The sequence below is a fragment of the Sphaerodactylus townsendi genome, linkage group LG07 (genome assembly GCF_021028975.2).
Source record: "Sphaerodactylus townsendi isolate TG3544 linkage group LG07, MPM_Stown_v2.3, whole genome shotgun sequence".
Taxonomy (NCBI): Eukaryota; Metazoa; Chordata; class Lepidosauria; order Squamata; family Sphaerodactylidae; genus Sphaerodactylus; species Sphaerodactylus townsendi.
The window spans coordinates 124,613,666-124,637,844 of record NC_059431.1 but is presented as its reverse complement, the minus strand read 5'-3'; the positions used below and the strand labels follow the sequence as shown (position 1 = coordinate 124,637,844).

At 44.0% G+C, this 24,179-nt stretch overlaps 1 protein-coding gene across 3 annotated transcripts in view; it reads right to left on the bottom strand.

The window, feature by feature from the left end:
* ZSWIM8 (zinc finger SWIM-type containing 8) overlaps window positions 1-9,352 on the bottom strand; it is a 69,775-nt gene extending 60,423 nt beyond the window's left edge. For 2 of the 3 annotated variants that reach the window (XM_048503209.1, XM_048503210.1), the window contains exons 1-2: window positions 8,098-9,352; window positions 4,232-4,336 (exon numbers count right to left, since the gene is read on the bottom strand). In XM_048503209.1, the coding sequence (XP_048359166.1) occupies window positions 4,232-4,336; window positions 8,098-8,275 (283 nt within the window). In that variant the 5' untranslated portion in view covers window positions 8,276-9,352. The remainder of the gene's footprint in view (window positions 1-4,231; window positions 4,337-8,097) is intronic. The other variant, XM_048503211.1, reaches the window with a different exon arrangement.
* Window positions 9,353-24,179: the final 14,827 nt, after the last annotated feature.

Below are 24,179 nucleotides of genomic sequence, written 5' to 3'. Positions count from 1 at the left end.
GTCCATCTAGTCCGGCATCCTGTCTCACACAGTGGCCGACCAATTCCTCTTCAGGTCCAACATCTGCTTATTCACAGATCAGGAACAGGTGAAAAGAAAAAGGAATTTAACAGTATAGATGACTGTCAAAGATTTAAGGTCCCCTACATCTTTGTTGGGTTCAAATTTAACAAATGTAGGCCTACAAATGAAATAATGGAGGAGTCAGTTTGTGCTGGCAAAAATCTCAGAGCTTTGCTATTGATCTTATTATCTGTATTGCTATTGCTCTTATTATCTGTATTCTGAACAACTGTATTTATTTATTTATTTATTTATTTATTTATTTATTTATTTATTAATTAAACTTATTGGCCGCCTCATCCGCGAAGGGCTCGATTTGTTTAACAGATTTGTTATTCACTTGTGTCTCCTAGCTCAGTCTAAATCCAGCGTTTAAACTGGTGGCTATGTGTTACCAGGAAACTGTTCTTTGGGAAACGCCTTTTGTGGAGTCCTACCTCACAGGGCTGATTTTTCTATTTGGCAACCAAATCAAATCCAAATCCAAAACCTTTATTAGGCATAAAACCAGTGTGTGTCATGAATTCCAAATACAGTAAAAGATCATTATTACACAACTTGCAGTACACAGAGTAAAAATGTAGCAACAGCTTCAGAGATTTCAGCATTAGAGTTATTTAGAAGCTTAGCCATTTTTACCTTATCAGAAAGAAGCATAAATCCTGTTGGTAGTCCAGTGCAACCATATATGCACTGGAAGTCTGCCCTTTGGCTTCTACACATGTGGGGCAGCAACAGGGCTGGTGGAAGGCTACTGCCCGGATTCAGATACCAGGATTATTTCAGAATATTTTGAACCGCTCCCCCGTGTACAATTAGATCTCTGGAGTGGGACTTTTCTGAGACAGGAGTGGAGAGAAAAGCGGCCCACCACGAGGCAGTCAACCTCCAGCACCCTGAACACAAGTTAAAATTGTGTTTTCCAGAATTTCTTTGAATGTGCTGTCAAGTCACAGCTGACACAGTGACCCTGTAGGGCCGTGGTGGCGAGCCTTTGGCAGGGGCTGATGGGAATTGTAGTCCATAACATCTGGAGTGCCAAAGGCTCGCCACCACTGCTCTAGACCAATGAGAGGCTGTTGCCGGGGCAGGGGAAAAGTATCCTTGTTTGAATGTATAAAATGCAAAGCATTGTATATGCTAAGTTCAGTGTGAGTCTGAGTTGAGTCTAGTTCAGTGTGTGTTCAACTTTGTTCTTGCTGAAGAGTTCTGTATAGCTTTATAGTCTTGTACAGCATAGCCTTGTGTAACCTTGCAACTGCTAAAGTAAAACCTTCCTGTGAAAAGAACCACTGCTGTAGGGTTTTCAAGGCAAGAGACTACCTTTGGCAGAACAACCATGTTATTCTTTGACTAGTCTCCCAAATGTGACTAACCAGGGCCGACCTTGCTTAGCTTCTGAGATCAGACTAATTTCTGTAGAATTACTTAGAACTCCTGAATTCTGGGTGGAAGAGACCCTTCTCCGTAAGCAGGAATCTGCTGCCCTTCTTAAAGCCTTCGCTTTCGAGTTCCTCCTCCGCAGACAACAGAGCGGTCTTCCCCAATGAGCTGAGACCTCCATAGTCAGCACGAATGATGCTCCACTCAGCCAGCCACAGTGCCAGAGGAGGAGTCACAGTTCTCTCGGGACTCTCTCAGCCCCACATACCTCACAAGGCTTCTGTTGTGGGGAGGGGAAGGGAAAAGGAATTTATAAGCCGCCTTGAGTCTCCTTACAGGAGAGAAAGGAGAGTATGAATCCAATTTCGTTGTCTTCTTCAGTTTCATGGGCACGAAAGGCAAAAGGCTATCCCCAGTGTCAGAGTGTGTAAGGGGAGATGGGATGTTACTGGGATGCTTTGCAATGCCAAGCCCTGTCTGCTATTTTGTTACGTTCTCTCCTGCAGCTGCGTTATCTCTAACCTTGGGATGGAAGAACTACTTTAGTGAATCTTGTTCTGTTTTGCTTCACACGTGGAGGGGGAACGGGGGGCAACTGATGTATATTATCAAACTGTTCTGAGCTGAGGCCTCAGAACAGACTTTGCCTTCTTTCTGCCTGTACTGTCACAAATATTACACCCATGCATACTCCAACTCACTAGGTGAGTATCATTTTAACATTATCTTACTATCACAAATATACAAAAAATGTTTAGTAAGTACACCGTCAGGTATGGCTATAAAACCTCTAGATTAGGTTTTTATTTCAGCAGTCCTTTGTCAAGCCAATAATTATTGTACAAAGTATTCTTTTTCTTACTCCTCTAGGAGCACAACTGTTTTTTCTTACACTAGATAGTTTCCAAACTGAATTTCAAGTTTCACTTGAATGGCTCTTCTTTAAATAGTCCTTCTCTCTGGATATCAGGATCTCATGTGACTTGAAACTCAGTTTGGAAACTATCTAGTGTAAGAAAAAACAGTTGTGCTCCTAGAGGAGTAAGAAAAAGAATACTTTGTACAACAATTATTGGCTTGACAAAGGACTGCCGAAATAAAAACCTAATCTAGAGGTTTTATAGCCATACCTGACGGTGTACTTACTAAACATTTTTTGTATATTTGTGATGGTAAGATAATGTTAAAATGATATTCACCTAGTGAGTTGGAGTACGCATGGGTGTAATATTTGTGACAGTACCTGTTGTACACCTGCCTTGATTATTATGGTTCTTTCTGCCTGTAGCAATAAAATCTTTGAACTTTCAATTGTTTCATTGTCTATGAAGAGGAGTTCTGACACCCAGCAGTTGCTTTTTGGAGATAATGTGGGGGGGAGGAAGAGATGAAAAATCACCTCCAGTCTGTTGGATCTGGCCTGTTGTACCTTCAACATACCAAACTCTAACATTTTACAAAAAGCAAGAAGAGGACTGATACGATCAATCGCTTTATAAGATGTTCGCAAACCGACAAAAACAGTGGACTTTCACCATTTTAATTGGATAATATTTGACACAACGTATTTCAATTGAAAGAATCTTTATACAGGCCCTCTCCTCCTTTTATTTAGCCAAGACACAAAGCTGAACCCATATGACCTGCTGAACCTTTGGGCTAAAATCCAAGGTGCAGTGATGGAAAAAGACTTACTTTTCCAATTGTGTTTTTAAATAAAATCTCCAGTTGTGTCACCAATCTTCACTTGCAAAGGAATCGATGATATTGCATATGAGTGCAAGAGACATATTGAATTTATGCCCTTTAAAAACAGAGACTTTTCCATCTGCCTGGGCAACAGGTTCCGCACAATAATGCACTTTCAATGCACTTTGCAACTGGATTTTACTGTGTGAAACAGCAAAATCCACCTACAATCTCCTTGTGCGAAAGTGCTCTTAGAGCATACAGAGATCAGAATATTCACACAAACCTCTGGATACTAGATTGCTTGGTCATGAAGGTGGATCCAGTATCCACTTTAGTGTTGTCCTTTTTCAACACTTCCCAAGGTCAGTTTTGAAGTGTGGAAACGGCATCCAAACAGAAACGCTATGCAACGTTTAAAGCTTTTCTATCATTTTAGAAGTAGTAATATCTGGACAAACTACTCTGACCCCTGGAATCAGCAGGACATAAAATGAAAAAGAGATGTTGATGCATCCAGTAAAGACATTGTTTCTGCTTTATATTACATTTTGCTACCCAGCTGCAAGTATTCCCAAAGACTAGACCAGATCCCATTCAAGCTTGTCAGCTCATTTCCTTCCCACTTCATTCCTTATCCTCGTTTGTAACCACATGAAATGCCGTACTAAGAAACAAAGGAAGTTAAAACATCATTCTGGATTGGTGCCACCATTCATTAAGTAGAAAAAGTGAGGTTCCTTTGGAAAGGTCACAGTTCACAGTTCATTTCTTCAGAGCCGGGAAAGAACACATATGAATGCACAGAATCTACCCCCACCCCAACCTCCGCTGCATAATCCCTACCCAATTCTGCGACTCTTGAAGGATTTAGTTTCAAGTCCTTCACAAGTTTAACAGAAACCTCACTGTTTTTTTCACTGTGCCTTTAGCGCACTTCACACAATACAGACTCAAAACACAAGTGCACTCAGATATCTACATGTAAGAAGGAACAGAAGTAGTCAGAGTGACTGGCAGAGTTCAGCTCAAGCGTATGTTGTACAGCAGGCAAAGTACTTTCCTTCAGCAGGTTAACAATATGCTAAAAACATACCTGTGTGAGCACAGCCTGCATCAGTAAGCCCAGAGTTCAGATCTTCTTCAATCCTAAAGCCCACCTTTATCCAGCCACTCTCATGGTCCAATGTCTCTCTCAAGCCTGTAAATGATTAAGGGGGATAACCCATATTTATGCCACCCTGAATTCATAGAATCATAGAGTTGGAAGAGACCACAAGGGCCATCAAGTCCAACACCCTGCTGTGCAGGAACACACAAAGCACTCGTGACAGATGGCCATCCAGCCTCTGTTTGAAAAACCCCTAAAAAGGAGATTTTACCACCCTCCGTGGCAGCATATTACACTGTCCAACAGCCCTTACTGTCCGGAAGTTCTTCCTATTGTTTAGGTGATAGTTCTTCCTCTTTTTCTGCACCGTGAATCCATTATTCCTTGTCCTAGTCTCTGGAACAGCAGAAAGTAAGTTTGCTCCATCTTCAACATGACATCCCTTCAAATATTTAAACATGGCTATCATGTTGCCCCTTAACCTTCTCCTCTCCACAGTAAACATACCCAGCTCCCCAAGTCTCTTCTCATAGGCCATGGGATACAGACATTTGGCCATTTTGGTCACCCTCCTCTGGACCTATTCCAGCTTGTCAATATCCTCCTTGAACTGTGGTGCCCAGAACTGGATACAGTATATCAGGTGAGGTCTGACCAGTGCAGATCAGAGTGGTACTATTTCATCCCTTGATCTAGGCACTATACTCGCATTGATTACTTGGAAGTCAGGAAAATCAATGGAGATTCATTTTATGAACACTTAAGATCCGTTTCCCTTCTACTGTTTCCTTGTAAAATACTATCATTCCTAAATAAGACTCAACTTCTAAAACTTACTCAGTGGAGAAGAACCTGCATCTACACGTGACATTTTAGTTGTGGTGTAAGATCTCACCTAACCCAAAACATTGGGAAGAAAAAACATTGGTAACACAAGATACAAGACGTATCACAAACCTTTGCTAAAGAGAACAAGAATTGTCTGCTGCTCTTAGTAAAAGTAAGGCTACCTTGACCACACAGCCTTGGATTGCTTCACACTGGTCGACAATATTACAAAAGGTTTTTGAAAACATTAAGATCCACCAACCATAGCCCCGCACCATGTTTTCAATCTTTCTTTTCTCCAATGTTATCACAACGTGATAACAGAAGCCACTGCTAAACAACTGCAAGTCAGAGCCACATTTAGACTTACAACCACAGAAGAGAGTTCAACTACGTGTTGAACAACAGAATCAAATTTCTCTAAACAGATGTTTTGCATATTACAGTCTTATTTTTCAAATGTACATCTAACACACCTCATTTGTTTGTGTAGTGGTCAATACGCTAGACAGAGTCTGTGGGGAAGGGAGGGGGGGTTGATTCCAGTATGCTAACAAAATATCTGTTACATCAGGTAGTCAGGGATGCCTACGGTTCCCCATGACAGTTTTATTTATTTATTTATTTATTTTATTAAACTTTTGTACCGCCCCATCCTCTAGGGGCTCTGGGCGGTGTACAGCACAAAACAGGGTAAAACGAGTCACTAAAACCTTTAAAACAGCGGTAACAAACATTAATAGTAATCCATAAAATAGCTTAAAACTCATAAAACAGCAAAAAACCATAATACATAATAAAAGGCGTCCGACCCCAATTTAAAACCTACCCCCATGGGGGGGGATGGCAGGACCCCTCAATATGAGGGGACCCTGATGTAACTGCCCTAGGGGCAGGGCAGTGAGGGGGCACCATGTCTGCTGCTGGACACTCCAAAGGCCCGGTGGAACAACACAGTCTTACAGGCCCTGCGGAACTCACCCAGGTCCCGCAGGGCCCGGACAGCTGGAGGAAGGGTGTTCCACCAGGCTGGGGCCAGTGCCGTAAAGGTCCTGGCCCGCGTGGAGGCCAGCCGCATCATAGAGGGGCCGGGGGCCACCAGTAAGTTGGCCTCTGCAGAGCGCAGAGGCCGAGTTGGGACATATGGGGTGATGCGGTCCCGAAGTTAACCCTTCCGCATCATTGGGGTAAGGGGCGCAGCACCCCCCACAATCTGGAAATCCTTGTAAGATTTTTTTGGCCCTCCCTTCATACCAGAGAATAAGTTTGATTTTTTTTTCTTTTCACATTCTTTTAACTTTTAAACATAATTTGTGTATATTTATAGTATTAAAAGGAGCCGCGTGGCATAGTGGTTAAGTGCTTGCACTGCCACTCACACGGTCAGGAGTTCGAGCCCCCTGTGGGTCAGATATCCTGGCAGATGGCTCATGGTCAACTCAGCTATCCTTGGTCGGTAAATGAGTACCTAAGTATAGCCGGGGAAAGCAATGGCAAACTACCCCACAAAGAGGCTTGCCTATAAAATCACTGCTCGCAGTGGTACCCCAGGGTCGAACACAACTGAAGGGGAAACTTTACCTTTATGGTATTAGAAGATCATATATCTTGACATAATACAATACTCTACAAGTATTTTAGGCATTTCTGAGTTTCTAACTGTTTTGTGTCTGCTGGCCTTCACGTGTCATCTGGTTTCTGCAAAACTCCCCCAAAATTCCCGTTTAATTTCTTATGCCAACCTGGGATAAATCAAAACTGTGATGAGGCAAGTTGCAATGTGAAAGGGATAACTTGTATATGGAACACATTTGTCAGAGTAATACCATGCCATGCAAATACCATGCCATGCAAATAGGTCAGGTTTTACTGAATTGTATTGAGATGTGGTGAATATTTTTTTTAAAAGGATATGAACATGATTGGAACAAATTATTTGCAACCTGTACATATCCTTCCAAGCTCATTTTGATCCACTAACAGTCAAGAGCACAGAAAGAGCATTCCCGGTAATGAACAAGAATTACTGTACCATGATAGCCTGCTAGCAGTTTTGTTTCCATTGATGTTCAGTGTGTGGCGACAGTTCATTTTTAAGAAGAGCAGCCATTAAAAAGACCTATATCACTCAACATAAGAATTCTGCATTCCTCAACACTGCAACAGAAGCCCAAGGTAAAGCTATACCACTGAGTCTGTGAGTAACTTTTCAAGTCACTAGTCAAATAACCAAATAGGTTGGAAACCCCACCTTTAACCTTTGAACTAGCTATCACGAGGGCAAGATCTAATCCCCCTCAGGCACCGATTAAGCATCCAATTAGGTCATTCCTTGTTGCACAGAAACAGGTCTGTACATTCCTGCTAAGCAATGAATGCTACAAGACTCCTGCAGGCAATAACGTACCCACTGAATAGAAGGAAGAAAGGCGTGCTGGAGAAGAGACAGCTCTTCAAAGTATTCATGGACAACAGTTTTTTGAGAATGGAGGATAATCCGTACATGGGACATTAACTAAAGATACCAAGTTTCAATGCTACATCTACTTATTTGGAAGTAAGCGCCAGACACTTCTACAGAGCTTTCTTCCAAGAAAGTGTGCACAGAAGTGCAGCCACAAACTGCCCATAAACTGGCCCTTTGAACGACATGCCCTGCTTAGGACAAGCACCTGCCCCCCTATTGCAAGACAAGTGAATGCGGTAAGAAAATGTTCCAACAGATAAATAGTCAATTCAACCATCCTGTCAGCAGTGCACATTCGTTGGCTTTGTGCAATCACTCCTGTACACCAGCGGTTCCCAACCTGGGGTACATGTACCCCTCGGAGTACGCACCAGAACATTTGGGGGGTAAGTGAAAAAACTTACAGAATGGGTTTGCTAATATGGGGGTATAATTTTAGGAAAATGGGATGTCAAGGGGTATGCAAGTGAAAAAAGGCTGGGAAGAGAGGTGATCTACACCCACACCATTTCAGAGCCCATTGCCCTACAGGTGTACAAAACTGCAGTGTGCTCACCTTTCATTTTGACAGTGGGGGAGTTGGGTCCAGCTGACTGCTTTCGCCATCCTCTCCAGTTCTGACACAAGCTCTCCGCCTCCGAAATGAAGGAACAAAGGGAGTCCTCTTCAAAGCGGTCAGAGTCTTCAAAGGAAAACCTTTCCCCGTCCTCCCACTCAGCAAACATGAGTTCCATCACCTCCAAGAAACTCAGGGAAGGGGAAAAACGGAGCTTTTCTCTCAGAGAGGTACAACAGCAGGGCTCCAGGACCAGCTGCGTTGGTGGGTCAAGTTCAAGGCTTCATTAGTCTCCAAAATGGGAGGCCAGGGGTCTGCAATCACCACCCCACGCCCCAAAAAAGCAGCAGACAAGCAACGGAAAGGGTCTACTTCCGACACTCAGGAAAGGAGGTTTCTTAAAATCCCCGAGCAAGACAACTCCGCTCGCTTTCCCAGAAGAGAGGAGGGGATGGCAACTTCTACAAAGCAGGGCTTGGCTCGCATGTTGACAGCCGCCGACCGACACCCTCAAGATCGTCCCCTCGAAGAGATCCAACCGGAATGGCACAGAAGTGGGCGACTGGCTTTGCCCCTTGGCAGCTCCATCGCTCGCTTGGGGCAGCCCAGAACTCGGGGGCGGCGGGGGGGGGGGGATGCACGCCTTCAGTCCCAGCCGGAAAAAAAGTTGCAATGGCTACAAACTGGGGAGGGGGAGTCGCAAACCAAGAAGAAAAAGAAAGGAGCACAAAGCGTCGGGCGTCAAGTCTTGCAGAGAACTTTGTGCCCAGAATAACTACAGACCTGGCAGGGAACGACCAGGAGGAGCCTTGGGAGCGGGAGCGGGGGGGGGGGGGGTTGGCAGAAGCTGCCGCCAGGCCGGGGTGAAATTCAGGGCAGGGGGATTGCCTGCGGGGGATTGTAGGGGCACCGAGCCTGCAAGGAAGGGGACAAACAAAGGGGGGGGCAAACAGAGCAGTCCCCCCTACACGCCTCTCCTGGGAGGGGGAACGGGGGGGGCTGGAAGGCCTTTCTGTGGGCCGCCAATCCCTTCAGTCGCCCCCCCGGGGAAGGGGAGGGGCCGACTCCTCTCAGGTCGCCTTCCCAAGAAGCCCCCCCCCTCCTAGAGGCCGAGGCGGCGCCGCCGCCGCTGAAAGGCCCCCCCCCTCCCCCACAACTGGCTTCTCCGCTCGCCCTCCCGTCCCTCGGCCCTCCCGGCCTTCCTTCCACGGCCGAGCGGACCCCGGGCCCCTCCCCCTCGCCAGCTGAAGCCCGCTTCCGCTCGCGCAGCTTCCTGCTTCCGGCAGCTGCCACTATAGAGCACGACCCTCCTGGACAAGAGTGACCGAATAAAAGCGCCCGCCTTCTTTAACCGGAACTTCCGGTTGGGACGTGAAAGCGGGAGGAGGGGTTCCCTCCTCATTCTAGGATGCGTCACCTTAGTGACGGAGCGGGCCAGAGCGACCCTCTACTGAGACCGGAAGTTGAGGCTACCCCTCACCTTCTTTCTTTTTTTTGGCTTGTTTGCTTTCCTTCTCTATATTGTGGGGTTCGTTCCCCGTCCAACCGTGGAAATTTAATTTTATTTATTTTTCGTTTTAAGAAATATTTCTGCCCTGGCTTATACCAAGTCTCTAGAAGGAGGGGGAAAGCTCACAATAAAAAATTACAAAACAAAAAAAGTTTATAACAAAAACATCATAATTGTGGCAATTTAAAGGAATAATAACAACTACATGAAATTAGCCGCGCTCCTCCAGGCCAGCTGCAAAGGGGGTTTCCAGGGATGGCTAACCTGAGCCCTCCGGGGGAGGGCGGTTTATAAATATAATTAATAATAACAATAACAACAACAATAATAATAATAAATGCCTGGGTTGAGAGAAAGGTCTTTGCCATTCTCCAGAAGCACCCATGAAAGTAGGCACATGGTGGCTATTCCAGAAATGGATGGCATTGCCTGACTTCATGGATGGAGGCTTGGAGGAGGACCCTGCCCAAATACATAGTCCGTCCGCTCCAAGAAAGCAGAACAGGACACTCCATGTGGGGTTGCCAACCTTCCCCTGGGGATCTTTCAGGGTGCTTCCGCATTGTCGTGCTCGACCTGAGATCGACTAGAGTCTGACCCGAGTCCTCCGCACAGACGTGACAGCCGGACTCGCGGTTCGACTCACTCACCTCCCTCCTCAGCCATTGAATTTCTCGGGACTCTTACTGGGAGTTGAGTCGACTGGCGACTCGGGTTGCACTTCGAAAATTGCCGACGGAGGCGGAATCTCCGTCAATTTACCTGCCATGCGTAGCCAATCGCTGAACTAAGTATTTTACGCGCAGAAGGGAGACTCGTATGGCCAAAAGCTTTGGGGTACGCGCAGTTCCGGGGACACAGCAACCAATCGAACGCGAGCACAGGAGGTGGTCCCTCTGAGCTCGGGTCTGAGACACGAAGCCGCTGCTAAAAGCGGAGGAACGGGAGGACTCGAAATAAGGTAAGACTCACGACACGAAGCCAAACCTGAGTCGCACTGTGTCCCGAAGGGCTCTCAGGGGGTGCTTCCGCATTGGTGCCGACCTGAGATGGGCAGAATGGTGGAGTCCTCCCGCACAGGCGTAGCGTGGGACTCGTGTCTGGCCGACTCACCTCCCTCTCATGTGAATTTCTCGACTCTACTGGGAGTTGGAGTGGAAGCTAGGCGGACTCGGGTTCACTTTCGAGCGAAGCAGAGTCACGGAATCTCAGTCACTGGAAACCTCTGCCATGTAACCAATCACAGCTAAGTATTTTGCAGCCCATCTTGAGAGACTCGTGGCTGGCCTTGAAAGCTTTGGGCATGCGCCCAGAGCGAGGGGACACAGCAATGTCCAGGGCGCAGCACAGGAGGTGGTCCCTTCCTCTGAGCTCGACTCGGAGAACCGCCGAATTAGAGCTGCTGCAATGGAGAGCGGGAGGACTCAGAGTCAAAGGTAGACTCGCCGACCGCGAGTCCAAACCTGAGAGGCTGACTTTCGTGTGTCCGGAAGGGCTCTCAGAATTAGAACTCATTCTCAGACAGCAGCAAGAACAGGAAATAGCTGCTTGGCAGGGTGGGATGGATGTGCGACGTCCCTGATGAGGTGGCCCTCTTCCCTGCCCCAAACTCTGCCTTCTGCAGGTGTGGTGTTGAGGTGTGTTGCTTGAAGTCAACTTGTTGCTAGGAGGGAGGCATAGATAAGTCAGGATGGAGGAAGGGGGCGTAGTGTGCAGATATAGGCAGGTGCTGTTGTAGACTGTTTTATCATTTGGGACTTTCTTTAATCAATGGATCCCTGAACTTTGAATGGAAGTTTTGTTGTTATTTAAATTTATAAAAATGTATACCCTGCCAAATACTTGTATCCCACGGCAGCTTACACAGGTTAAGAACAATAAAAACCGCAATAAAATATCATAAATAAAATATAACAAGTAAAACAACAATAAAAATAACATTAAAATAATGCCATCAATTCCCCTCTAAAGCAGTCATTTTCTCCAGGGAAACTGATCTCTGTCGTCTGGAGATCAGTTGTAATATACAGAAGTTGCTAAACCCCACCTGGCAGTTCATAATCCTAGCTAGCAGTCTCTCCAGATAATAATCCCAGAGGGTTAGCCAATTGGCCATGCTGACAGAGGCTGATGGGAATTGTAGTTCCTGAACATCTGGAGAGCTGCAGGTTCCCTACCCCTGCCCTAAACTAAAGTTTGCCTTTCAAAAGTGTCAATTTCTCCAGACGAATGCATCGCTGTAGTATGGAGGCTAATTTCCTGGTGTGGCCCCAAAACGAGAGTGGCACCTCAATTACTAATAAAATTTAAGGCAGCATACCCTTTTGTAATCCAGGTTCCCATCATGAGAGGCATGAAATTTGCATCCATTACCGATACGTTTATATTCACAACAGAAAGAGGGCTTATAAAAAGAGACGGGTTCCCATCCAACGGTCATCAGCTGACTCAGAGTTGGTGCAAGCCACCCCAGCTGTTGAACACATTAGGATTAACACAGTCTCTATATAAACGGATATTGTAGGTCTAGATTTGTGACAGGGTGAGATTCCTGAGTTTGTTGTCTCCGCTGTTTCTACAGCCTGTGAGGCAAAAGGAATCGTGAGGATTCTTCACGCAACGTGTGATTGGTGTTTGGAATCTGCTGCCACAGGAGGTGGTGATGGCCACTCACCTGGATAGCTTTAAAAGGGGCTTGGACAGTTTATGGAGGAGAAGTCGATTTATGGCTACCAATCTTGATCCTCTTTGATCAGAGATTGCAAATGCCTTTAGCAGACCAGCATTGCTCGGGCAGCAACAGCATGAAAGGCCGGCAGAAGGCCCTTGCTTTCACCTCCTGCATGTGAGCTCCCAAAGGCACCTGGTGGGCCACTTGTAAGGAACCTCAAAGGACTCGAAATATAGCAACTGAGTTCAGTTCTTTTATTTCATAAACTTCAAACGCATCACACTACACGCGTAATCGCGGATTCTGACTTTCCCGGGCTCAAGGTGTCGCTTTTACGGACAATCCAGCCCCTCCCCGAACTCCCAAGCACAATTCCCACGACAGAGCGAAAACAAGCTTCAAACACATAAGATAAGCACAGCAAGGTTAAAGGCAGTAACCATCCTGGGCACGTAGCCAGTGGTGGGATCAAAAGAATTTAGTAACAGGTTCCCTCGCCAGCCCTCCCCTCAGCAAAGGGGGCAGAGGCGTACCTCGGCAAACCTGAGCCCTGGGCAAAACCTGAGTTGGATCCCCCCCATGGGCAGCCACCCCACTACAACCCCCCAAATTTTTTTGCACCAGGTCATTTCTAAATCATCATCACATTATAGAAAATGCCCCAGCTCACAAATCTGAACACAGCAATGGTGAAACACACAGGTTCTTTGATAGAGACTGTGGTGAGGATACAAAAGAGTCACGTAAAGGCTGAGAATCAATGAGATTGCAGTTTACCTGGAAAGGGATTAAGCCCAGTTCAGGGAGTTGTTATCAGTCGCCCAATTGCTTTATATGGAACCTTCATGTTCAAAGGCAGGATGCCTCTCGGGGAGGCGAGAGTAGGGCGGGAGATGGAAAAAGCTGGTTAATGAGTAACCCCCTAGAGCACACACAAATAGTGGTAACTGCTACTCGGGGAACTGGTGAGAACCTGCTGGATCCCACCTCTGCACGTAGCCCAGAACGTGGAATGTGCCAAGGACAGGATGAAGGAGCAGAAACTAACCCCCATCCTTACACTACTGCGAGTAGCAGAGAGCTGGACTAGATGGACTCTGGTCTGATCCAGCAGGCTTGTTCTTATTTGGCCAGGAACAGCAATGGCCCAGCACTGCAGCAGGATTGTGCTCCCTGCTTCTCCAACCTGCCTTGATGTTGATCATTGATGATGTTCATCCAATTTCAGGCAACCCCGTAGGGTTTTCAAGGCTAGGGATGATCAGAAGTGGTTTGCCTGCCTCTGTGTAGCAACCCAGGATTTCTTTATCGGCCGTGCCAACCCTGTGCCAACTCCTGTCCAAGTGTCAACCCTTCTTAGCTTCTGAGATCTGACAAGATTTAGACTAGCTTGGCCCGTCCAGCTCAGGGCGCCAATACAGTTACATATTTGGGTGCTGTGTGGTTTCCGGACCTATGATCCGTAGTTCTAGCAACATTCTCTCCCTGAGCGTTTAAGCCTGCATCTGTGGCTGGCATCTTCAGAGGATCCTCTGAAAGATGCCAGCCACAGATGGTGCTAAACGCCAGCATCGAATGCCCTGCTAGAATCCTAATCGCTAATCATACAGCCCGGAAACCACACAGCACCCAAGTGATTCCGGCCGTGAAAGCCTTCCACAATACAGTTACATATTGCGTGCTCTCCTGGAACCCTCAATGATCTCAATCTTTTGTCCAGGCAGGGTCGAGGTCCACAATGCGTATATAAAAGATTTCAGTTTGTTTCATCGGTGGTCCCAAAGGGTTTTTTTTTTCTCATGTGGACTAGATAGCCTAGGAAACTTGCTTTCTCCAGACAGAGAGAGGTGAGATGATAGTAATTAGCATTGGCAACTGTAATTGCACTGCACATTCTAATAATGCAGAGCGAACAATTTGGTAATTACTGTGCCGCTTTCATCTGCAGTGCTTGAATGGCGAAGGCCCGGAGTGTTGGGTTTAATTGAATAAAAGAGGAAAACATTCAGATTAAGCGTGAAGCCAGAAAGGAATAGATGTTGTTTTTTGCATTGACTACCTTTTGGCCCTCCAGATATATTATCTTCAAATAGCCTTTTAGTAGTTTCTGATCCTGAAAAACTGCTGACAAAAGGAAATTTCTATGGCAAATGTATTTTTACTTCTACTTAGAAATCTGACCAATCATTTCCCCAAAATCTCATACACATATCAAAGACATAAGAAACAGCTTTTGCTGGATTTCCCTTAGCTTCCAGATGTGCAAAGCATTTCTTTGAGTGCATCCCAAGCGAAAAGCTAGTCAATAGATTGGACAGGGTGATGAAAGGATTGCTAAGTTGGAAGATGAGGATGACCAGAGATGCTGAACTGATTCCTCTGTGTCAACCTTCACTGTGCTGTTGAAAGATTCTGAATGTGCCTCTAAAGAGATTTTGTGGGGGGGGGTAGGGGTTAGGTTGGGAAGAACGAGAGCCAAATAAAAAATGACAAGATGAAGCTTTACTGACTGCATGACTGAAGATGAAAGCTGTGTTTTATGCAAGAAAAATATTTTAAATGACATGTAATTCATTTTAAAAAGCATCATGTTAAAGCTGGACTTGAAATGTTGAAGAGTTACTATTAGAGGTGTGTATGTGTAAACCCCATGCTCAGAATGGGTTGGCCCAGAAAGGTGGGAGACTAAAAGCAGGAGAGAGGTGGCTACAGAGCTCATGTAGTTGGAGGGAGACAAGGCTGCAAAGATTTCCGGACCTTGGATCTTAGCTATATAAGCCCCTTAACCACTGCTTGTTAAGGGTTTCTTTTATATTTGTAATGGGTGAGAGTTCTCCCTGGAAACCTTCATCATGCTCGAATCCTGTTCACCAAGCCCTTGGAGTCTTCGAGGAGCCAACCCACTTGCAAAGAAGAATTGGACTTGGCAGTATCAGTAGAGCTGTAAAATATAAGGACTTGAAAATGCAGCCCTTGAACAAGGGACCTTGAAGTGTGATGTTAAAATGGTGATGTTATATGTTAAGAAAGAAATTAAAAGCATTTTGTTTTTTTAAGAATTTTGTTGTTGCAAACTCATTTCCAAGTTCTTGCCCCACCCGAACCCACAGTTAGAGGTTACATATGAATGTACCCTTTATTCAGGCCCACTCAGAACTTCGAGAGCATCGTGCCTCTCCAGTCAAAATACCAGTGACTAACAGGGAAGAGATTAAGGAAATCCTGGATGACTGGAAGACTCTTGAGGCAGATGTTAAAGAGATCGTGGATTGCCAACATTCTATCAGAAGAACGCTTTTCCAATCCATTTCAAGTAGTCATGATTCTATTATTCAGAAAGAGAATCTAAGCAGAGATAAGCTCAGTGCAACTAGCACTGAACCAGTAAATTTGACAGGCATTGCACCTACCTCAAGCCTACTACCTCAAACTCCCTCTCCTTACGTGAAGAGTCCAGTACTTAATAAACAAGCAGAACTTAAAGGCCATTCCGATTCTCAAACTACAATAGCAGATTACGAACTTGATATGAGATCGTCAAGAGTCCTGCACCAAGAAAAATTCTATAACGATCATGAGAAAACATGGGCGCAAGAACTTGGAGAACTGGAGACACCCCAGGGAATGGTAGAAATGTCCGATCAACAAACAAGCATGGAGACCAATCTAATTAGTGATGCACAGGTAGATGATACTGACAATCAAAATGAATCTGCTACTTGGCAAAAGGAAGTATTCGAGGGATTTCAGGAATTACCACATCCTGAACAAAAGAAAGTGTTAGACAAGCTTGAGGCAACAAGAAATAAATTTGCCCAACTTATGAATCCTCTGAAACATTCATCGGCCATAACTTGCTTAAGTCCTCCTTCATCTGAGGAACACAGTAGTGGAAATATACCAGCTATCCCCCCTCGAAATAATCCTCAATCCATGGAGAGAGCATCTAGCACTGATGAACATGATTTAATTACTTTTGATACCATAGCTACCCCAAAAACTGTTGGTGCTAGAACTAGAGGAAATACCACTAATGGATGTATCCAGCATGCACCAATAATTATTGAAGAACTTCCCCAATTAGAATGACGCCAGAGGCACTTTAAACTCTCTGTCCTGTCTTGGAACATTGCAGGCTGGAGTAACAAAGTAAAAAACAGATATTTTATGAACTTTCTGACAGACTTCAATATCATTCTTCTTCAAGAAACTTGGTCTAACTTGAATATCATGATGGATGGTTACACTGCATCCTCCTTACCAGCAATCAAGGCCTCACATTATGGACGTTACTCAGGAGGCCTATCTATTCTAACAAGAAATGATATTGTTAAGAAATTCCTACCCAACTGTTCTTCCATTGCACAAGCAGTTTTAATTTATACTGAGAATACCCCATTAATTTTTATTAATGTATACCTTCCCCCAGGATTGGACTCGGATTCGCTCTCCACTACTTGGAATACGCTATCGAACTATTTAGAAGAGCTTGAAGAGAGTCATCCCACTGCCGAACTTATCTTAGCTGGTGATTTTAATGCCCGTGTTGGCAATGATTTAATGGCGTTTTTAACAAGAGAAGGTTTAGATGATGATTATATACACCTTTTGTTGCTTCCGCACCAGCGCACTTCCAAAGACCATACACTAAACTCAGCTGGTGTGAACTTAATTAAATTCGCCATCAAAAATAATAAGCTTTGGCTAAATGGTCTTAGCACTTTTAAAAATGCTGAGGACTATACTAGGGTAACTACTTGGGGCCAAAGTGTAATCGACTATGTTATTATCTCCCCACTCTTACTGAATTCGATTCAATCGTTTTTTGTAGGTGACTTCCTGTTAAGTGATCATCTCCCACTATGCTTCTCTCTGAATACTAACCTAAAAAAACCCGTACTGGTTAATTCAACAACTTCTCAAAATTATTTTCCGCGGACAGTCTGGTCCTCACATGCCAAGTCTAAAATAATGGCTTGGTTTAACTCCCCTTTGACCACTACTCTCAAAAATTCCATAACTAACACTGAGCTACCTACTTTCAGCATTTCTAGTTATGAACAATTAATCAAAACTTTTATAAATGCCTCCATTTATCAACACTCTGCCATTACTAATCAAGATACGAGCAATCTGCGGGGGAAAAGGGATTGGTTTGACAGAGACTGTATTACTTACAACAACAATATCCGAGCCCTATATAGGTATTATCGTCATACGGGCTCCAAGGACATTTTGTCTCAAATTGCCACTCTTAAGTATGAATTCAAAACCTTAACCAAACAGAAGCACCAAGATTTTGTAATATTGCAATGGAATAAACTATTACAAGCCTCCATTGACAAGGATGCAAAGTGCTTCTGGGCATTGGTAAATAACACCACAGGCCTGCATAAGCTTTCTACCTCTTCTATCTCCCCAGACAGGTGGTTTAATTATTTCTCAAACCTCTTTCATGATCAGACATCTAATGAAATTGACTGGCCAGACACTGACCAACTCCCTATTTGGCCTCCAGTTACTCCTGCAGAAGTTACCATCTTGATTGATAATATGAAAGAGGGGAAAGCCCCAGGCCCTGATGCACTTATTTCAGAAATCTTCAAACTAAATTCGAACTGGTGGGCTGAATTGCTAGCAGCGCTTTTTACCCATGTCAACAACTCAGGCCAAATCCCTAAATCTTGGCTTTCTGCCATACTTGTGCCGATATACAAAAAAGGAGATCCAAGTGATCCCACAAATTTCCGTCCGATTGCTCTCTTATCAGTGGCCGGAAAGATTTATTCCAAATTCCTGCTGAACAAAATAGAATCTTGGCTGGCACACAATAAAATTCTTGGAGCTGAGCAAATTGGCTTCCGTAAAGGAAAAGCAACTTTAGATCACGGCCTTATTTTGTTTCATCTAGCGAACAAGTATGTTACCATGGGAAAGAGCAAACTATATGCAGCATTCATTGACCTTAAGGGAGCCTTTGACTCCATCTCTAGAGAACTTCTATGGCAGAAACTCCGGGTTTTAAGAATTGACCCAAGACTGCTCCTCCTGATCCAACAACTCCACTCGAATACATCTTGCCAGGTCAAATGCTCGCAAGAGGGCCTGCTAACAGAAAATATCGCAATCACGAAAGGAGTCAAGCAAGGCTGCATACTAGCCCCCACACTGTTCAATATTTTTTTGAATGATTTAGCCCCTGCATTATCAGAAACCAATAGTCATCCTCCTATTCTAAATGCATTGCCAATACCATTAATGTTATATGCGGATGATGCAGTTTTACTTTCAAGATCTAAAGTGGGCCTTCTCCGTTTGATTAGGCGATGCATCCAGTATTGTAAAACTAATAAACTGGAGATTAATTATAACAAATCCAAAATTTTAGTTTTTTCACGACGGTTGAAGATGCACAAGTGGGAAGTCAATAATATTACTCTGGAGCAGGTCAAACAATTTAAATACCTAGGAATCACCTTCTCTTATAATCTGTCTTGGCGCCCGCATCGCAATCTTTCCTCAACCATGGCCTCCAATAGCGTGAGAGCAGTCTCCCGTTTCTTTTACAACACTGGTAATAGATATATACCTGCAGCAATTAAGGTATTTAATGCCAAAGTCGGAGCACAGATATTATACGGGTCCCCAATTTGGATCTCTGCAGTTAATAAAACCATTAACACTCTACAATCCAAATTTCTACACAAAATAATGGGCCTACCTAACTGTGTTCCCTTTGCTGCTATTTGCCTGGAAACGGGACAGATCACTTTTGAGACCTTGGCTTGGTTAAGAGCATTCAAATATTGGCTCAAAATACATTATCAACAGGACTCTTCCAGTTTCATTCACTTTTTTCTACAAGATAGCAAATCAATGTTATGGTCAAATATTATCAAAAACAAAATTGAAACCATTGGTCTATCCTTGGAATCGCTCAGTATGCTTACCCTTACTGAGGCTTATAACACCCTGAAAGTGAAACTGCTTGATGTGGAATTCCAAACACTGACCAAGGCAGCAAAAAGGACATGCTCACCACTTAATCTAGCAATACCCCCAATCCAAGGCCAAATGGCTAACTATTTAATTACTCTGGTTAACCCAACACAACGGCGAGCCTTGACGCTTGCCAGATTTAATGTTATGCCCTCCGCTTTTTTGCGTGGCAGGTTCAATAATCTTGATAAAACTCAAAGATTATGTTCCTGCAACCAAACGCAGATTGAAACCATAGCCCATTCTCTGTTTCACTGCTCGAGAACCAAGGGAGTCAGAGATCGATATGTAAATTCCATACCACTACTCACCATGGCCCCTGCTGACTTGGTTGCAATTCCAATTCTTCTGAATAATACCAACCCTGAGATTGTGGCAAACTTTCTCCTTGAAATAATTGAATGCAAATAATCCAGCAATGGGTCTAAGTAGGTTTAGAGCATAAGTAATTAACTTCTCCCTTCCTTATCACGCCACCTTACTTTAATATTTTATTGCTATACTACAATATATTAACCTGGGAATTTAGCATGTCTCTGTAGCAGCTCTGAAATGTTTATCTGTGGTATTAATTTTAGATGTAATATGTGTTTCAATTTCTGTCTCTTGCTAATAGTAATCATAACAAACATGGTCAGTATGATGCAGACAGAATTTGCTTGTTGTTGGGTGGTTCGGGCCCAGTGGAATGAGAACTGGGGGCCTTCTTTTTGTTGAAGATGTGAACATGGATCGATGTGTCATGCGGGTTTGCATTGGATGTGTTTTGCTGTATTGGTTTGTTTTGTAGCTATTGTGTTTTTTTAATATGCCAATAAAGGCTTTCTGTTCAGTTCAAGAAAATGGGGGGGGGGAGGAGGGGGTTAAGGCCCTTCTCTGTGAATGCCACAGTCCCTATCCAAAACTGGCACCAGGGAACAGAGTTCCCACCAATGGCACTCCAGGCATAGTCTGATCCAAGTATCCTTGATGGGCACTGGTCCCCCTGTGTAATGTGTGAATCAGCCATCAAGTGAAAGGCTTTGCTGCCCAGAGCAAAGTTTACCTCCCTTCCCTTGACCTCTGTCCCCTGGCTTTGATATTTACTCTCCCCTGGACTGAAAGGCACTGAAGAAGAAGAAGAAGAAGAAGGAGGAGGAGGAGGAGGAGGAGGAGGCGGAGGAGTTTGCGTTTGGATTTATATCCCCCCTTTCTCTCCTGCAGGAGACTCAAAGGGGCTTACAATCTCCTTGCCCTTCCCCCCTCACAACAAACACCCTGTGAGGTAGGTGGGGCTGAGAGAGCTCCGAGAAGCTGTGACTAGCCCAAGGTCACCCAGCTGGTGTGTGTGGGAGTGTACAGGCTAATCTGAATTCCCCAGATAAGCCTCCACAGCTCAGGTGGCAGAGCAGGGAATCAAACCCGGTTCCTCCAGATTAGATACACGAGCAATTAACCTCCTACATCATTGCTGCTCCTATGCCACTGGGTCTAATGAGACCATCTCAAATGTGTTGCTAAATTGTCTTCTATTTACAGTAGCTAGGAGTCATATATTGGGATCTCTGTAGTCTTATGTACCAGTAATTATATTACTTTGAAACTATTCTTTTCAAACTATGTGGGCTGGTTAACAGCCATAGCCAGATTTCTTGCATCTGTTTTTAAATTATCTTTGTATTTATTGTTTTATTGCAATACCCCCATTTTTGTTTTATTTATAATCCTATAAACCTATGGTTGAAGGGATCAGAAATAAAATAAAATTTGATTTGATCTGACCCATTGTATCTTCAATTAATTAATCCCGTGAATCCCGGTTTTACTTGTTTTAGTTGGGTTAATCCTGTGAATCCCGGTTTTATTTGTTTTAATTGTATTGTAATTTATTTTATATGGATAGTTTTTGTTCTGTTTTTAACTGGCAAAAGCAATAAATAAACTTTTAAAAAATGATTTTTACTCTCTCCTTCCATCATCCACCAAAACAGCATAGAATAATGACAGCTGGCATTTGATCGAATAGTGATCAATAATGTAAACTCAACACAAACCACAAAAGAATTAATGGACATAAATCCTGATATTAGAAACTGCAATATTCAAAAACCAGTGAAAGAACATTTTAATATTCCTGATTGTTCCATTGCCGACCGGGCAATCCTCAGAAAGAGAAGTTTCAAAGGGGAATGACAACATGAGATTGCTGAAGTCAAGTTAATTCACAAGTTCAGAACAATGGACCTCCCAGGGCCAATTAGGGAGGTAGGATTCTGATCTAAGTATAGATGCCACTTTTCTGCCCCAAGCATTCCCCCTCTGCTCTAATGAAACTGATTACAATATACATCATGCCTCTGCATTCTTTGCAAGCTTTCTTTACAACCCCTCTCCTACATTCTGTGATGGAAAGATCCCCATTCTTACCTGTGTCTGACAAATTGAGCTTTGACTCTTGAAATCTCGTACCTAGAAACCTTTTTTGGCCACTGTTGAGAAAAACGTAACAGTAGCTGGTTCTGGTGGGTTTTCCGGGCTGCGTGGCCGTGGTCTGGTGGATCTTGTTCCTAATGTTTCACCTGCATCTGTGGCTGGCATCTTCAGAGGCGTATCACAGAGGGAAGTCTGTTACACACTGTGTCCTTCCCACCAGAACAGTGGCGTAACTAGGCAAACTGGAGCCCTGGGCAAAACCTGAGTTTGATGCCCCCCCAGGCGCGTGCACCCCCCAGCCCCCTTGTAGCTACGCCCAGTGGTGTATCTAGGCAAACTGGAGTTTGGCACACACACCCCCGGGCAGCCGCCCTTCCCCACTGTGACCAAGCAATGATTTTTTACACCAGGTCGTTTCAAAGTCACATTATAGAACATGCCCCAACTCACAAATCTGAGCACAGCAATAAGCCTTGCCACACAGCAGAAATAATATTTTTGAAAACATTGTCGAAATGCTTTCAAAATGTTTTATTACTGCTATGAAAACATTTTATGGTGTTGTATCCAGTCTACCCAATTGGGGGAAACAGCATCACTTTCAATGTTATTTAAACTGAGAACCCCAGATTCTCCCTTTAAGGTGGATTTAAAAGGAGAATCTGGGCTCCCTAGTTTAAACAAGTGATGCTGGAATCCACCCCCAAACAGCATCATTTTCAGTGGTGTTTAAACTAGGGAGCCCAGATTCTCCTTTTAAATTCACCTTAAAGGGAGAATCTGGGGTTCCCGGTTTAAACAACATTGAAAGTGATGCTATTTTGAGGTTGATTCTCCCCCACCCTGAAAGAGAATCACTTTCAATGTTTAAACTGGGGACCTCAGATTCTCCCTTTAAATCCATGCCAAAGGAGGGAGGATTTAAAAGGGAAATCTGGGGAAATTTGAGAGGTGCCTGCTGTCAGGGATGCAATTGTTAAGCTAGCAGCACCAAACTTTCAGGGTATCTTTAGGAGACTCTTCTAATGATACCACCCAGGTTTGGTGAAGTTTGGTTCAGGGGGTCCAAAGTTATGGACCCTCAAAGGTGTAGCCCCCATCTTCCTTAGCTCCCATTGGAAACAATGGGTGATGGGGCACCCCCTTTGGGAGTCCATAGCTTTGGACCCCCTGGACCAAACTTCACAAAACCTGGGTGGTATCAGTAAAAGACTCCCATTGGAAACAATGGGGGATGGGGCACCCCTTTTGGGAGTCCATAGATAGCTAAAGGCTGAGGTCTAAGACATCTTGTCTAATATTACAGCCGGCTGGCTTAATTAAGTTGTATTAAACTAACATGTTCCTGAAGAAGATGGACGATTGAAAACGCAAATACGCGATTGCGTTTGAATGAATTGAACTATTGAATTATTCACTGAAGCAGAGCAGCCTACAGACAGTGACGCTTGACTTTCGCAACAGCGGAGCAGCACTCAAACTCTTTGGCAAGATATTGCTGGCACCGCACTCTGTTATGGACTTTTGCAGTTTGCTTTCTGCTGTTTCAGATATATAGCACTGAATAAGGAGTTTAGCTTCTTATGAACCATACCTCTTTATGTTTAGGATTTGTGGTGCATTTCAGCACATTGTTATGTAAAATTGTATTACAGTTTAAGAACTTATGTCAATAAGATACATTTGAGTTTTGAGACTATAGTAGACTATTTATTTGACTATAATTGTTGATGTTTTCACTACCAGCCAGCCGGTGTGCTGCACTATTTCCTGGGTTATCAGTTTCACGCCGCACACCTGTTTGTGTTTATTTTATTTCGCCAATGCCATACCACATTTAGTTTTTCTTTAGAAACAAAGCAATTAGTTAAAAAGAACAAAAGTTGTTGAGTTTCTTTTTTATATTTGAACATGTCATTTTGCTTTGACGGTTAGAACTATATAGACGGGGAGATAAAGTTACGATTAGTATTTGTATCTAAAATAGTAATGAAGATAATCAAAAGACGGTATAATTACTTAATTATTATCTGAAATGTGTTATGTATTGACTATCGAATTCTATCTAAGTTCGTTTTCTTATTTTGAACAACTGTAATTGGAAATCTTAATACACTTTATTTTTTTAAAAATGTAGCCCTAATCTGAGTCCCAAAAACAAATTCTAATGCGCCAAAAAACAACCACCAGAGAAGAGAACATTTCCCCTTGACAATGCTTCAGTGTGGGGCAGTGTGGGGCAGTGTGGGGCAAGAAAGCAGTCAAGTTGTGCGACGGTGGTTAGTGTGAAGACCCAGGTTGGACTCCCAGCTGTGCCATGAAAGCTTGCTGACCTTGGGTCAGTCAAAGGCCCCTTCTGCATATGCAGAACAATGCACTTTCAATCCACTTTCATAATTGTTTGCAAATGGATTTTGTTATTCCACAAAGCTGCAAACTGCATTGAAAGTGGACTGAGAGTGCATTATTCTGCTTGTGCGGAAGGGGCCA